The sequence below is a fragment of the Haemorhous mexicanus genome, chromosome 20 (assembly GCF_027477595.1).
Source record: "Haemorhous mexicanus isolate bHaeMex1 chromosome 20, bHaeMex1.pri, whole genome shotgun sequence".
Taxonomy (NCBI): domain Eukaryota; kingdom Metazoa; phylum Chordata; class Aves; order Passeriformes; family Fringillidae; genus Haemorhous; species Haemorhous mexicanus.
The window spans coordinates 9,378,390-9,390,861 of NC_082360.1; the positions used below are offsets into that span (position 1 = coordinate 9,378,390).

At 53.9% G+C, this 12,472-nt stretch overlaps 1 protein-coding gene across 9 annotated transcripts in view; it reads right to left on the reverse strand.

Moving 5' to 3' along the window:
• Window positions 1-393: 393 nt before the first annotated feature.
• RGS9 (regulator of G protein signaling 9) overlaps window positions 394-12,472 on the reverse strand; it is a 34,115-nt gene continuing 22,036 nt past the window's right edge. For 3 of the 9 annotated variants that reach the window (XM_059864680.1, XM_059864679.1, XM_059864681.1), the window contains 8 exons: window positions 11,875-11,988; window positions 10,868-10,983; window positions 10,208-10,295; window positions 9,560-9,698; window positions 8,848-8,933; window positions 7,439-7,553; window positions 2,280-2,668; window positions 394-1,476 (listed from right to left, as the gene is read on the reverse strand). In XM_059864680.1, the coding sequence (XP_059720663.1) occupies window positions 1,320-1,476; window positions 2,280-2,668; window positions 7,439-7,553; window positions 8,848-8,933; window positions 9,560-9,698; window positions 10,208-10,295; window positions 10,868-10,983; window positions 11,875-11,988 (1,204 nt within the window). In that variant the 3' untranslated portion in view covers window positions 394-1,319. Of the gene's footprint in view, window positions 1,477-2,279; window positions 2,669-4,267; window positions 4,695-4,757; window positions 4,842-4,881; window positions 7,554-8,847; window positions 8,937-9,559; window positions 9,699-10,207; window positions 10,296-10,867; window positions 10,984-11,874; window positions 11,989-12,472 lie in introns of those variants that run through there. The other 6 variants (XR_009488963.1, XR_009488959.1, XR_009488961.1 and 3 more) reach the window with 5 other exon arrangements.

Here is a 12,472-nt window from a genome sequence, read left to right on the forward strand (position 1 = left end):
ATATTAAATATAATATTATTTTCTCTGACAAATTACAATGTGTTCCTGTTGTGTTTCCTGGATTACAAATCACCAGCATCCTGCCAGGAGCGGCTGAGTAACAATACTCACACAAAAAATTGCAGAAGACACCAGATTTGTCTTTTAACAATAACAGATGCCCCTGTCAAACCATTGAGAGCCACTGTGTGTTTGTACAAGAGGAGCACCATGGCAGTGAGGACCAGCAGCCTGGGAAAGACTTTTTGGAGACAGAAGCAGCCTTCTGATTTTCCCAAATTGCCCTGTGATGGGAAGTGTCAGCCCAGACCTGGGGGAAACAGGGAGCACTGTTTCAGGGAGGACAGATTTAAATCCCATAGCAGAACTGAGCAAGTGGAGCCACATCAGCCAGACAGGAAAGACTCAATTTATAATCAGAAAGTACAAAACAGCAGCATCAGAAGTCACAGGTCATGGCCAAGGTACAGAATAGGGACCTACAGCACACACACACTGAGGAAACTCATCCAGGGAATAAAACAACCACCTTCAAACACTGACACAGGGAAGGCAACAATCCAACACCAATTTCAGCACTGCTTGTGGCAACACATCAACCCCAGCTTGGAGGGGCCCAAAACACCAACAGGGATTTGGCTTGGATCTCCCCAGGTGTTCCCAGGTCAAGCCATGGCTTCAAACCCATGCACTGGGAAGCTGGAACAGGAGGGCTCTGGACTCCTTGATGCCACCAGGATTATGTTTGGTTTGGATGAAGGAATGATGCTTTGCCACTCAGCACACAGCATCTCATGAGGGGCACTCAATTTTCCCCAGCCTCTTAATCAGCATGCTTTCAAATTAAAAAATTGTAATTAATAGGAGGTGGGCCCAGGCTGGGGACACAAACAGGCCCCAGTTTTGGCACTGAAACTTGAGTCCTGCCCTGCCAGCCCCTCCAGCCCTGCTCCAGCTGTGCTGTGTTCAGTGTGCTGACACCTCATGGCCAAGGCAGAAACTCCGATAAGAGCCCGTTTCCCAGGACATCACCCACACATCCTCCATCTGCTCCAAGGCATGAAACCAGGCTCGTTTATCGACGAGCTTGACATGAGCAGAACTGAACACACCAAAGACAGGAAAGAAAACCAGTCCAGAGAGGCTTGGAGCTCTTGGGTCACAAACAGCTGGGCACACCAGGGGCTGATATCCGGAGCTGTGGTGGTCTGGGTGTCCCTGGTGCTGGAGGATGGCTCCAACACACTTCTCCAACACGTGCTGGGCCATGCATGGCAAACACTGTGATCTCAGGCCTGGCAGGAGTGTCCGTGTCGGGGTTACCCCGCTCTCCCCTGCCCCGTGGGGGTCTCCCAGGGGCAGATCATCTCCTTTGCAGAGTCCTTCCGAGCCCGGGGCTGCCTGTCCTCTCCCTGCCCAGAGCCCCCGGGGCAGGCCGGGCTCTCCGGAGGCGCGGCCGTTCTGACTTGGAAGAAGCTGCGTTGGGAAACACAAACTCATCACACACACACGGCGCTTTTTGATGTGCTCCGAGGCAGCGAGCGAGCTCGGCTTTGAGATTTCCACCATTCCAGCCCCAAATCCCAAAGCAAAACTCCCAGGCACGAGCCCACGGAGAGGGAGGACGAAGGGAATGTGCACTGCTGCTGCTTTGAAGCTGCATGGCCGTGTGACAGAGCTCCGGAGTGCGGAGCCAGGTAGAGCAGGAGCCCTCAGGTTTGCGCTTTGGAATTTATAATGTGGACTCATCCACTCGGCCAGCAGCAGAGGTGGGTTAAACGGGATCAGGGACATGCTGCTCCTGGTGAGGGACATGGCCAGGGTTTGGTTCCTGCAGGGGCAGCCTTTCCAGGCAAAAATTCCCCATCTCTGCCCTAGAACGACAAACAGTTAGCGACTCTTGACTCTCGCTCAAGATTTCCCCTCCCTTGTACTTTTGATTCTCCTCTGACTTGAAATCACTAAACCAAACCTGAGTCAGTGCTCAAGAACACTGAGGTTTTCCGAATTCAGGGATTAAAAGTAAAACCTGGGGTTTTGCACCCTGAACAGGAGGTGTGACAATAGCAGAGGCACTGCCAGCACGGGCTCCTGGCCTGCTCCTGTCGGAAACCTGCAGGAATGGAGACAGGGAAGAGCCTGGGGTTTGGGGCAAAGGTGGCAAACGTAACTCTCAGATAGGTTCTCAGGGAGCTCTCCCTCTGCCTAATCCCAAACCGAACGGGCCCCGGAGCCGAGCCCTCTCCATGCGGGTGTCCGTGTGTCCGTGCGCTGCTCACCTGCTGACCGTCCTGCTGTCCGGCCGCAGCCGCCGCTCCCGCCCGCCCAGCGGCTGCACCTTGCCGTGGGGCACGGCCGGGCACCGGGCCGGCAGCGAGGCCAGGCTGCCCGAGCTCCGGCAGCCCCTCCGGAGGAAGCGCGCCCAGGCCCGGGCGGCCAGGCGGGATCTGCGGCCGCCGGACGGGAAGGGGCCGGGGCCGGCCGCCCGCGGCTCCGGCCGGGTGCCCGCGGCGCTGCCCAGGGCCCGGCCCATGGGTGAGGGACAGGCTGGGCCCCGGGGCAGGGCCGGGGGCCCGGGGGACACGGGAGGCACGGCCTGGGGCGATGCCGGGGTGCCGGGGCCAGCGTGGGCAGCCGGGCCAGGGGAGCAGGAGGCGAGGTGGGCTGGCTGTGGGGAGGAAAAGGAGAGAGGCTCGGTCAGGTCTGGGAGTGACACCCAGGGCTCCCCAGGCTTCTTCATGAGGAGAATCCCGCTCCTCCTTTGGTGCTGCCAGGAGAGAAGGGCTCAGCTGGGAGGCAGCTCTGACCCTCCCAGCCATGCCTGTGCTGGTGTCCCTCTGTCCTGCAGCTCCAGCCTCCCCAGCCATGCCTGTGCCCGTGTCCCTCTGTCCTGCAGCTCTGTCCCCCCAGCCATGCCTGTGCCCGTGTCCCTCTGTCCTGCAGCTCTGTCTTCCCAGACATGCCTGTGCCTGTGTCCCTCTGTCCTGCAGCTCCAGCCATGCCTGTGCTGGTGTCCCTCTGTCCTGCAGCTCTGTCCCCCCAGCCATGCCTGTGCCCGTGTCCCTCTGTCCTGCAGCTCCAGCCATGCCTGTGCTGGTGTCCCTCTGTCCTGCAGCTCTGTCTTCCCAGCCATGCCTGTGCCTGTGTCCCTCTGTCCTGCAGCTCTGTCCCCCCAGACATGCCTGTGCCCGTGTCCCTCTGTCCTGCAGCTCCAGCCATTCCTGTGCTGGTGTCCCTCTGTCCTGCAGCTTTGTCCCCCCAGCCATGCCTGTGCTGGTGTCCCTCTGTCCTGCAGCTCTGTCCCCCCAGACATGCCTGTGCTGGTGTCCCTCTGCCCTGCAGCTCCAGCCATGCCTGTGCTGGTGTCCCTCTGTCCTGCAGCTCTGTCTTCCCAGCCATGCCTGTGCCTGTGTCCCTCTGTCCTGCAGCTCTGTCCCCCCAGACATGCCTGTGCTGGTGTCCCTCTGTCCTGCAGCTCCAGCCATGCCTGTGCTGGTGTCCCTCTGCCCTGCAGCTCCAGCCATGCCTGTGCTGGTGTCCCTCTGTCCTGCAGCTCTGTCCCCCCAGCCATGCCTGTGCTGGTGTCCCTCTGTCATGCAGCTCTGTCCCCACAGCCATGCCTGTGCTGGTGTCCCTCTGTCCTGCAGCTCTGTCCCCACAGCCATGCCTGTGCTGGTGTCCCTCTGCCTGCAGCTCTGTCCCCTTCCCTTCCCTCCCACTGCCAGAGCACTGGGGTGTCACAACTTGCCTGCGGCATCACTGCTGCCACCACAGCCCCAGTGGGTGCTGACAGATCAGCCCCACATCCACTGGGATGCTGGAGGGGACACCAGCCTGTGTCATTCCTCACATTAGCTGCAGGCATGGAGGAGGCTGTCATGCTGGGAATGTGATCTTGGTTATGAGCAGCACAATCATGTCACACCCATGGCACCACAAGGGCTGGGAACAGACCCCTAGTACCAATGACATCTCCTGCTGGAACCCCAGTGTCCCTGGCTGGGGCTGGGGAGGCTCCAGCACAGCTCAGCCAGCCCTCAGGACAAGCCCAAGCACAGACTGGACAGGACAAGGACAGCACATGCTGCATGCCACGTCCCCTCCCATTTCTCAAGGACTTAGTCCCAGCTAAATGAAATGCAGCTCAAGTGTCCAGGGAGAGGAGCTGAGAGCAGAGTCACACACAGGACATGCACACACACATGCAGAGATGGCACAGAGAAGGATGAACACACTGAGACACGACAGAGAAGGATGAACTCGGCTCTTTTTCTGTTTTCTACATTTATTTTTATTAGACAGATGAATGCATGGAAGCCATGGCCAAAAAAAATTAACACATGGAAACAAGCAATTTCTTGGCTGGCACAAAGTGAAGTTCAGCTTGTACCAAGCAATTTTCCTCTTTGGGGACTGAGCAGCAGAGGACGAGGAGGCTGGGCTGTGACAGCTCCATCAGCCTGTGGCAGGGCAAAGACAGCTCCTGCCTGGGTGTGAAGGATGGCTGTTTGTTCCACAAGCACTGACTGGTGTTCCACATGCAAAAACCAGTGTTCCACACACAGTACCCGGTGTTCCACACACAGTACCTGGTGTTCTACACACAGCACCTGGTGTTCCACACACAGTACCTGGTGTTCTACACACAGCACCTGGTGTTCTACACGCACTGACTGGTGTTCCACACACAGTACCTGGTGTTCCACAAGCACTGACTGGTGTTCTACACACAGTAACTGGTGTTCTACACACAGTACCTGGTGTTCCACACACAGTAACTGGTGTTCCACAAGCACTGGCTGGTATTCCACATGCAAAAAACAGTGTTCCACACACAGCACCTGGTGTTCCACACAGCACCTGGTGTTCCACACACAGTACCTGGTGTTCCACACAGAGTACCCAGTGTTCCACACGTACTAACTGGTGTTCTACACACAGTAACTGGTGTTCCACAAGCAGTAACTGGTGTTCCACAAGCACTGACTGGTGTTCTACAAACACTGACTGGTGTTCCACAAGCACTAACTGGTGTTCCACACACAGTAATTGGTGTTCTACAAACACTGACTGGTGTTCCACAAGCACTAACTGGTGTTCCACACACAGTACCTGGTGTTCCACAAGCACTAACTGGTGTTCCACACAGTACCTGGTGTTCCACAAGCACTAACTGGTGTTCTACAAGCAGTAACTGGTGTTCCACACCACTGACTGGTGTTCCACACCAGTTCCACCAGCACAGTGACTCTGGAGCATGCAGCACAACCCATGGCAGGGGAGCAGCGATGCCAAGCAGAGATGATAAAAAATCAGAGAAAGGCATGGATACAGAGAACATAACAAGCAAAGCAGCAGACAAAATAGAAGTAGAATCAGAGGGACTGACAAGAACACACAGATTTGTTATTTATTATTTATACCCTGACTTGATCTTCCACATGTTACTACATACTGGCAATCCCAACCTGCTCAGTGCTCCATGTTACACAAACTCTGCAGAGACTCTAGAGCTCATCACAGCCCAGTGGCTTTGGGCCAACCCTGCCAGGTTCTGGAGAGTCTTCCAGCGCTCTGATGTCCAAGTATGCTGAGGGTGCTCAGCACCTGATGTAACAAAGCCTTGGGGTTTAAATTTGAAAAAAGGCAGCCTGAGCCTGCTCCCCTGTCCAGCAGTGCAGAATGTGCCTGTGCTTCCAGCAGGAGTGAGAACAGACTCAGCACAGACATCAGATCAGAGGGAAGGCCTGTTGAATTTGAATTCCTCTGAGGAGGTTTATCACTGATGGGGTAAGGAAGGGCAGGACAACCTCCCTGGCTCAGCCACACCAGATCAGAATGCCCAGCCCTGATCCTGCCATGGGGAGGGCCAGAGTCACTACTGGGGACACAGTGACAGCATGACTGTCCCCTGTCCACAGGGAGTTGCCCTGCAAGGACCCCAGGGCTCCAGGGGCCTGCATGCCCCCCACTATCTGAGGGCTCCCATTCCCTGCCAGCTCTCTCCAGAAGCTGCCCCATCCCTGGGGGTGTCCAAGGCCAGGCTGGATGTGGCTCTGAGCACCCTGGGATAGTGGAAGGGGTCCCTGCCCATGGCAGGGGGTGGAATGAGATGAGCTTTAAGATCCCTTTGAATCCAAACCATTCTGGGATTCTATGATCTCCCATTTTCTGTAAAGTCCTACCACTATTAAAAAGGGATGAACAATGTGAACTGGAGAGAGGCAGCTTTCCAGACCTCAGTGCTTCCACCCAGTTCCTTTGCTTCCCCAAAATTTTAACTAAACAAGGAAGCTTTTTTGTCATTCAATTCCCTTTACTAGGCTTTGCAGGAATCCTCACAGTTCTGGTAACCACTGGCCTGCTCCAGGCACACTGGGCTTTTCCAGCAAGGCCTGGAATCTCCCTGAGCTCTTTAGCACTAATGTGGTATTTCAGCTTGCCTTATTCTACAGAGCAAAAGAGACAGAGCAAATGAAAATGAAAATACTACCTAAAGTTGAAATCTGCTCTTAACACCTGTACCCTGTTCTCCCTTGCCTCTGGGCTACAAGCCAGAGACAACTGCAGCTACCTCCTGTTGGATTTTTAACAAAGAAAATAGAAGAGCGGGAAAAAGACAAGACAAGAGGTGGGAAGGACTGGCTAAAATCTGTCTTGGCTCTGGCAAGGGGCAGCTCTCTGCACCTGCACACCCAGCTCACAGCACAGGAGTCACAGGGAGAGCAGAGCAGAGCTTCCTGCTGATCATCTCCAGCGTGCCAGGGGATGTGGGAGTGTCATTCAAATTCAGAAGGTCAGCTAAACCTTCAGAAATGCTCCTGCTACTGCTGCCACAAGCAGCTCTTCTGCCTGTGGTGCTGGCTGGAGGTGCAGGACTCTTGGAGTGGGGGTGTGCTCCTCTCAGGGGGTACCAGGTGCACCCCCTGGGAGGGTGCAGAGCCCCCGAGGGGATGGAGGCCAGCAGGGACATTCTGGGCTGGGTCACCTCACCCTGCTCCCCGCAGGCTCATCTCCCTCAGACCAGGGCAAGCTGGTCTGAACCTGCAGCACTGGGGCACAGCTCTGCCCTGCCCTGTGTCACCCCACTCCTGGAGCAGCAGGGACAGGCAGCCGGGCTCTGCAGCCTCCCGGGGCTGTGGGGGCAGCAGAAGGCATCTCCCCTCCGAGGTGTGCGGGGTGCTGCCCCCCGAGCCTGGCACAGCAGCAGCCTGGCACTGCCCGGGAAGGGACATCTGCTCTCCAGCAGCCATGGCAACGTGCGGGAGCTGGCGGAGGCAGAGCCGGCCTGGGAAACCTAAAGCAGCACTGACACCTTCAGGAGGGGGAGACGAAGCTCAACACCAGCCTCGCCTTGTCTTTTCCCTGCGGGGCTCAGAGCCTACTTGGGAGGAGCTTCCTTCTGGAGCTGGTTCCTGCGATCCAGCTTGCTCATGACCTGCGTGATGTCCACGGTGTTGGCGGCTTCCCTGGCTTTGGCCTCTTCCTCCTGCTGCCTCAGGATGATGGGGCTGGGGCTGGAGCGGAGGTGGCGGCGTCCGAACAAACCCGTGCTGGGCAGAGAGAGGGGAAAGACAGGGTTACTGAGGAGAAGGGCACCAAAACCTCCCCCTGGCAAGCGAGGTGACCCAGCAGGACAAGCTTGGACACAGAGATGGCCAAAGGAGTGCAAAGTGCTTTAAACAGCACTGGGTGAGTCAGTGTCACACACAAGCTACAGGACTGCTAAAAGTGACAAAGTCCTGCTGCTGAGGGACTCCAGAGCACAGACACTCATCACTCAGACCAGAGCCACATCACTCCTTTGTTGTGTTTGCACATAACTCACACTCAGGGTGAAGCCAAACTCCCATCCGTGGAGTTTTCTCCAGTGCCCTCGGGAAGATCAAGGCAGGGACCAGTGTGGGTGTTCCTGGTGTCTGTGATGCCCCCAGAAAACACCCAGTGCCTGCTTCAGCAATGCCCAGCAGTGGGAACAGCTGCTAACCCACCTCTGCATGAGGCACAGCTCCAGCTTAATGGGCTGCTGAGGTTTGGGGGGTGCAGAACAAGCACTGACAAGCACAAAGGCAGGGTCACTGGGATCAGCCAGGTTCTGCCAGTGACCTCAGGGAACAACTGACCTAACCCCAGGCCAGGCAGCAGCAGGGCTTTTCCCACTGACTTAAAACAGGCTTTAGATGAAACAACAGTGTCAAAGTCCACAATTCCTCTTTCTTGCCTGCTAGGTTGATGAGTGGAACAGAGAAAGAAACACCAGTCTGGCACTGTATGCTCAGCATTAGGAGCAGCTGCAGCTCAAATGGCCTGAATTTGCTGTATAACCTTCATCTTGCTGGGAAAAAGCCACTTCCAAGGCTATCCACTTTGTGCAAGTGTCACTCACAAGGTGCTGCTTGTTCCCAAATGCCACCTTCCCTGACACCAGGGGTGAGCTTTGTCCAGGCAGAGATGAGCAGATCCTCTGGATTACCCCAAACCTTGGGTCTGTCTCTGCTCTGGCAGCCAATGTTTCATGGGCAGGAGCCTTCCCATGCTCAGAACACCAATGCTGTCTCCTTTCAGGAAAGGAGCCATGAATTAATTCAACAGTCCCAGCCCTTCTCAGCAGACCCAGCAGAGAAGGCAGCTGAGCAATCAGCAGCTCCACTCTTGTTCACAAGCCTTTTCCAAAGGGCTCATGAATAAACAGCACCATCAGTCTCAAAGCAAAGCATCTTCTCAGTGCAAAATTTTATTTAATTAAGAGAACATCTAAATCATAGTAATTTTACTGCAACTTGGGCTTTTTCTACCCTTGCTACAACAAGAAAAACAAACCCCACAATTACAGCCAGTTTCACTTGCCTTTTTTTGACACCCTCTTGTGGCACAACAGCCTTGGCCAGCATTTCCTTGTATATTGGAGACTTTAAATAGCGGCCATAGGAGTCCTACTAGGAGAAAAAAGAGACACTGGTAGTTATGGGCTGCAAACACCCTTATTAAAATCACCACCAAATACAGCTGCTCAGGAGCCAGGGAGGCTGGGAACTGCATAATCTCCCCCAGCAGCTCAAGGGACTTGGCATCTTTCAGGCAAATGTAGCTATTTAAACCAATATCCTTTCATCTGGCTGTAAAATTCCCAGGATCTTCCATCTCACAATAAAGCTTCACAGGTAAGACCCAGATCAAAAGATCTGAATGAAGCTTAGCCTGGGCCAGCAGGGTCTCAGAGTCACTGCAAGGTGAGGAACTTGTGTTCCAGGAGCCAAACTTTTCATCAGTGGGTGAAAATCAGTCCAGTTCTGCTGCTTTCAGTGCATGAGCTGGTGCCCAAACTGGAATTGAAAGCAGGACTTGCAGCAGCCACCTGACCCCCACCACCTTGGGGAGAGGCTGAGAGGGAAGGAAGAGCAGCAAAATACCAATGCCTGAAGCAGCACTTGCTTCACTCAGCAAATTTGAGGGATTTTCAAACAAAGGCCCCTTGAAAGGGACAGCTGATAGCACACAAAGGCACTGGAAGGCCCAGAGGGCTGGAATCCCCCTCGGGCTCTGGCAGCAAATAACAAACCTTTTTCATCAGCATGTAAATGTGGGTCTGAGCAGCATCTAGAACATAACGATGAGGGTGCTCCAGGCCTTTGACTGTGATGCCCATTGTTTTGCCATCAATGTTAATCCAGCGCCTTGCTCCTGGAGCCAGGAAGAGCCTGCCAGGAGGAGGAATCAACAGTGCCATTAGCAGCTGGAGAACTCACAGACTCCTGTCTATGCATGAAAGGAAAAGTCCCTTCAGCTCCCTGCTGCAATTTGCTGTCCTGATCTTGGGCAATCAATGTTCTCTTCATCAGACTTCTCTTCATCACTTCCTCTTGCACATAATATAAGCCAAACTTTAGCTCACTGGAAGCAAAAAGCCTCTCCCCACTTTGCTTGTGGCAGCCTCAAGAACTTTGCTGTTCCACACTGATATTTAAATTACATCCTAAGACTGAGATGTAACAGAGAACAGAGAGGAAATGTAAATATATATATTAAAAAAATCACTTCTACTTTCATCTCCAAAAGCTCCTTTCCTATGTGGGGACAAAAGACAGCCACATCTGATAACAGCCTACACATAAAAATCTTAGGAATAAATCATTTGAGAATGAGAACCTGTGGAAGGTCATGGGACTCACGCACAAAGAGTTAAAGAGTGGAAAATTTTCACACTCACTTGTAGATTTCTTCTGCTTTTTCTTTGACCTTGGATTGGTCTCCATACTTGAGATCCTCACAGGCTTCCCAGAAACCCAGATTCTCTCCTGCATGACAAGGACACAATTGGCAGAGAGCGAGATTGAGGCAAACACAATCCCATTTATTAACTCCTGGATTTGTTTGGCACAATTTGCTGGCCCCAAACCAGTCTCTCCAATTGACTGAAAGTCACTCTCCAGTGGCTGAAAGAGGAAAACAGCTTTCCCCTGTTCTCTGCCCACAGACACCTCTAAGAACTTGTGAGCTCAGCCAGTTCCAGCTTCTCTGGGAGCAGTCAGAGAATCATGGAATGCTCTCGAGTGGAAGGGACCTGAAAGTCCATCTCAGTCCCATGGGCAGGGACACCTTCCACCATCCCAGGCTGCTCCCAGCCCTGTCTGACCTAGCCTTGGACACCTCCAGGGATTCAGAGGCAGCCACAGCTGCTCTGGGCACCCTGTGCCAGGGCCAGCCCAACCTCACAGGGAAGAATTCCTTCCTAAAATGCAATCCAAACCCTCCCAGGCTGGGCTGTACCGTGTGTCCCGTGCCACTAGATGGTACCGCTTGCCCTGGCTGCACAGCCTGCAGTGTGCCATGTCCCTCAGCCTGGGGACACAGGGACACTGCCACCCACCGCTGAACTCCTTCTTCAGGAAGATCTGGAAGTTCTGGCGGCCCTTGGGGTCCCGGATCAGCTCGCTGAAGTTGAAGGCCCATCGCTCCACGCGCATCCTGGTGGGCACCTCCACCCTGCGGGGGAGAGCACACACAGCACCGCTGCTTCCTCTAATTAGCAGATTAATTAAAACCAAAATGCCTTTTGCTGCAGTGCCAAGGGACTTCTCAGCATTCTCCTGTTTTCCAGAGTGGTGTAATGAGCTCCTGAAGTCAACCCACTAAGTAAGTTGTAATTAAACAACTCGGGCCACAGCGGGATGAGGATTTAACTGGGATTTATGCAGCTCTCACCGTGACAGCCCAGCCTTGCCCTGAGGCTGAATCAGTCCCATCCTGGAGGAGGCACTGGTTGCTGCCCAGAGCTTTGCTTCTCATAAAGGCACTCAGTGCAGGCATCCCCTGGGGATGTCTGATGGGATACAATGAGTCCAGGATTGCTGCTCTCAGAACCACTGAGATGTTGGATGCTCCAAGCCCCGAGATGCCACCGTGTAATTAGCAAACCCTATCCAAAGGGAAAACCAAGGGAGGCCTCAGAGAAGGGATGGACCAGCAGTGTGTGCCTCCAACCCAAAGCCTCTCCTGAGGAAGCAGCCTGAGGGGTGAGCAAAGAGCCAGGGGAGCAGCTGAAGCCTGAGCTGCTCCTGTTCCATTCCAGTGCTGGTCAAGGTGGGCTTCACTCATCCAGGGAGGATCAGACCCACCCAGCAGGGGCTGAGTGCACACTCCCATCATCAGCTCAGGAATTTCTGTGATATTATGGAAGGCTCCACTTGAAGAAGGCAGTGCAGAAAGTTCAGCACGGAGTACTCCCAATTTCAAACTAAGTCTGAAAGGGAACACTTCTCTGCTCATGAGCAGAGATCAGACACCACAGTGAAAATCAGTGGTTCCCTTTCCTGATTTCTATCAGTATAAAGGTCACTGTAAACCACAGGCTGGCAAAACAACAGAAATACATACAGCTTTGCATTGAGATCCCAAAAGTCAGGGTCATCTGATATCCAAGGGTTGCTGGGGAGACATCCAGATAGGATGGGATCATTGGAGAGGAACTGCTCAGAGTACTTCACAACTCTGCAACAAATCCAAAATCAAAATATGAATTTGGAAGCCAGAATTACAGCCAGCCCCATTATAGCCAAATAACAGACTACAGATCTCCTCAGAGGTGCAGGGATCTGGAAGGTTGCCCCTGCCTTCCCAGAAAAATCAATTCATTACCTCAGGTAATCTTTTCCATTTCCCAGCAGAAGTCTCCTTTTGAAGTAGTGAATTTGTCAATTCAAATACAAGGAGGTACAGGATTCTCTTCCATCACCTCCTTCTGCCTTTTCATTTTAAGGAAGAGAGATTTAGGACTCTGTGGAGAGTTTCTGTCTCCTGTTCTCAGCTGGCTTTGACCTGATCCTGCACTGCTCTGGGGGGAAAGTGTCAGGGAAAGGAACACAGGGGCTGTGCTCACCCAGGTGGGCTCTCTGCAGCCTTCCCATGGGCCATGGGGGAACTCAGGGAGCTGTGGGAAAATGAGGGAATGCTGAGTTCATCCCAGCTTCTCCTT